A 2,506-nucleotide genomic window follows, 5' to 3' on the forward strand; every position below is an offset into this window, starting at 1 on the left:
TTTGACATAAATAAAAAATATTAAAAATAAAATTAAATAAATTAAAAATATTAGAAATAAAATTAAATAAAATTAAATATTAAAAATATTTTTTTTTTTTTAAAAATCACAAATTGAAACGGAACATATTTTACCCTTCTTTCTCCTTTGTTCTTTTCTTCTAACAATATGCAACAAAAACTTTAGAATATAATGTTGGCGGGGTCAGACACAACGTCCAGCACAATGACATGGATCCTATCCCTTTTATTGAACAACAAACATGCTTTGAAGCGTGCAAAGGACGAAATTGACCTTCATGTGGGTAAGGACAAAATAGTAAAAGCATCCGACATAAAAAACCTAGTGTATTTACAAGCAATTTTGAAAGAAAGTCTAAGATTATATCCAGCAGGGCCTCTATTAGTACCTCATGAGGCAAGAGAAGATTGTTACATTCATGGCTATTACGTACCAAAAGGAACACGTGTCTTTGCCAATGTATGGAAGCTACATAGAGATCCAAGCATTTGGGCAGAACCTGAGAAATTTTCACCAGAAAGATTTATTAATGGCAATGGAGAACTTAATGAAGATCAGAATTTCGAATACCTTCCATTTGGTTCAGGAAGAAGAGCTTGTCCTGGATCAACATTCGCCATTCAAGTGATTCTCACAACACTTGCTCGCATGCTTCAAAAGTTTGATTTGGAAGTTCCAATAAAGGGTGAGGCTATTGATATGAGAGAAGGGTTGGGCATAACCTTGCCCAAGTTAACTCCCTTACAAATCATTTTGACCCCACGCTAATAATGCCATGTATATGACTTGCCTTGCTTCTATCACTTGAATTTTCCTTTGCTATATATATATAGGTGTTGACGTGTTGTCTTTGGTGGCTCCATTAATTTGGTGACTATGGTGGTTAAGGTCCAGCAACCAATCTAAACTTGACATGTGTAATATTTGAGATTATGAGAAAAAGAATTTGACTAGATATAATGACCGTAAATGCACTAATGAAGCAAGGTAAAAATTTTGAATCAATAAACAACTACTAATTAAAGGAGCTTAGTAATTTATTATGAAATTCTAAAAATAAAAAATATAAAAATTGGATAAATTCAAAAAATTGAGAAATCCTCGATCCCAACAATAGAGAGTGTAACAATAGAGAGTGTGGTTCCAGGAAGCCTGAAAAAATTAGGACTCCATCTGTAATTAGTGGGTAAAAATTGGAAGGCACTCGTCGCTAGTATGTAGTTCACAGGAGTAGTAGGGGAGGTCCTCGTCGGCGTTGAAGGTGAGAGGAAGAGCTGATTTCTCCATGGCCATTAAAAGTGAGAGGGACAGGTGGAGTCTCCGTTGGCGTTGAAGGTGAGAGGTGCAGCCGAGGTTCTCGTCGGTTGACGCTGTGAAAGGGTGTGATCCTGAGAGGGACTTCGGAGATCTTCTCAACTTTGAAGGTGTGCAAAGTCAATAACAACCCATCCATCGTTATTAACTGTCTTCAACCACACACAAAGCTACTTTCTTTCTTTTCGTCAGAAATTATCAACTCATTATTCACCCCATCAACTTCCAGACGAGGTCATACCTATTATTACTAAGCATACATCAATCCACACATAAATAATCGACTATTGCATTTTTTTTAACATTAAAAGATCACTCTATTTACAATGTTATCTGCGTAGTAACAAAGAAAAATATTACCGTCCTTAGTATCTAAATCATAAGTTAACGAGGACAAGATAGAGCACACTTGTCATCTTTTTATTGGAAGTGCATTTTATAGCCACCACTAAGGTAGCGTTTGTTTTGGGGGCAGGACACGGAGACATGGACAACACTTATTTAAAAAGTGTTTGGAAGTAGTAACATGGACAGTGGACGTATTGTCTTTTTATACTTTTGTGTCTACTCTTTCACAAAGGACAATGATGGACACGAGATTTGAAAGAGTGGACACAATTTTATAAATTTTGTTTTCCTTTTTTTCCACTGTTACCCCTTCTTATTTTTCCTATTGCGTTGTTGAGAGATACTTTTTTCTTCCTGTTCTTCATCTATCTCTTTCTTTTTCATGTACTCTCTCCTTTCTGTAGAATTTTTTATTGGGGATAGATAATTCTTTTTTTTTATCGTTTTATTTCAATACCATTTTAACCTTATATTATATTATTTGATTTGTAATAAAAATAATAACAAAAATAATTAATCTTGAAACTTTTGAAAGATAAATATTAGCAAAAGTAAAATTGATCTTTTAAAATGCTAAAAAATAATTTATAAATTGTAATTGATTTTATATAATTTAAAGAAAAATCAGTTTTTTATAAAGAAAAATTAGTTTTTAGATAAAAAAATTAGTTTTTTTTAAATAAAAATAGATTTTTATATGCAAAAACTAATTATTTTTTCATGTAAAAATGGATTTTTTTTAAATTAATTTTTTATTTAAAATTAATTTGGCTTATTAACTTAAACAAAATTTTTTATTAATCAAACTCAAATTTATTTTTTT

At 31.8% G+C, this 2,506-nt stretch overlaps 1 protein-coding gene across 1 annotated transcript in view; it reads left to right on the forward strand.

Moving 5' to 3' along the window:
• LOC107619368 (cytochrome P450 82C4) overlaps positions 1-881 on the forward strand; it is a 2,452-nt gene extending 1,571 nt beyond the window's left edge. The window contains exon 3 of the mRNA XM_016321639.2: positions 187-881. Coding sequence (XP_016177125.1) covers positions 187-789 — 603 coding nt within the window. The 3' untranslated portion in view covers positions 790-881. The remainder of the gene's footprint in view (positions 1-186) is intronic.

Source organism: Arachis ipaensis, chromosome B09 (genome assembly GCF_000816755.2).
Source record: "Arachis ipaensis cultivar K30076 chromosome B09, Araip1.1, whole genome shotgun sequence".
Lineage (NCBI taxonomy): Eukaryota > Viridiplantae > Streptophyta > Magnoliopsida > Fabales > Fabaceae > Arachis > Arachis ipaensis.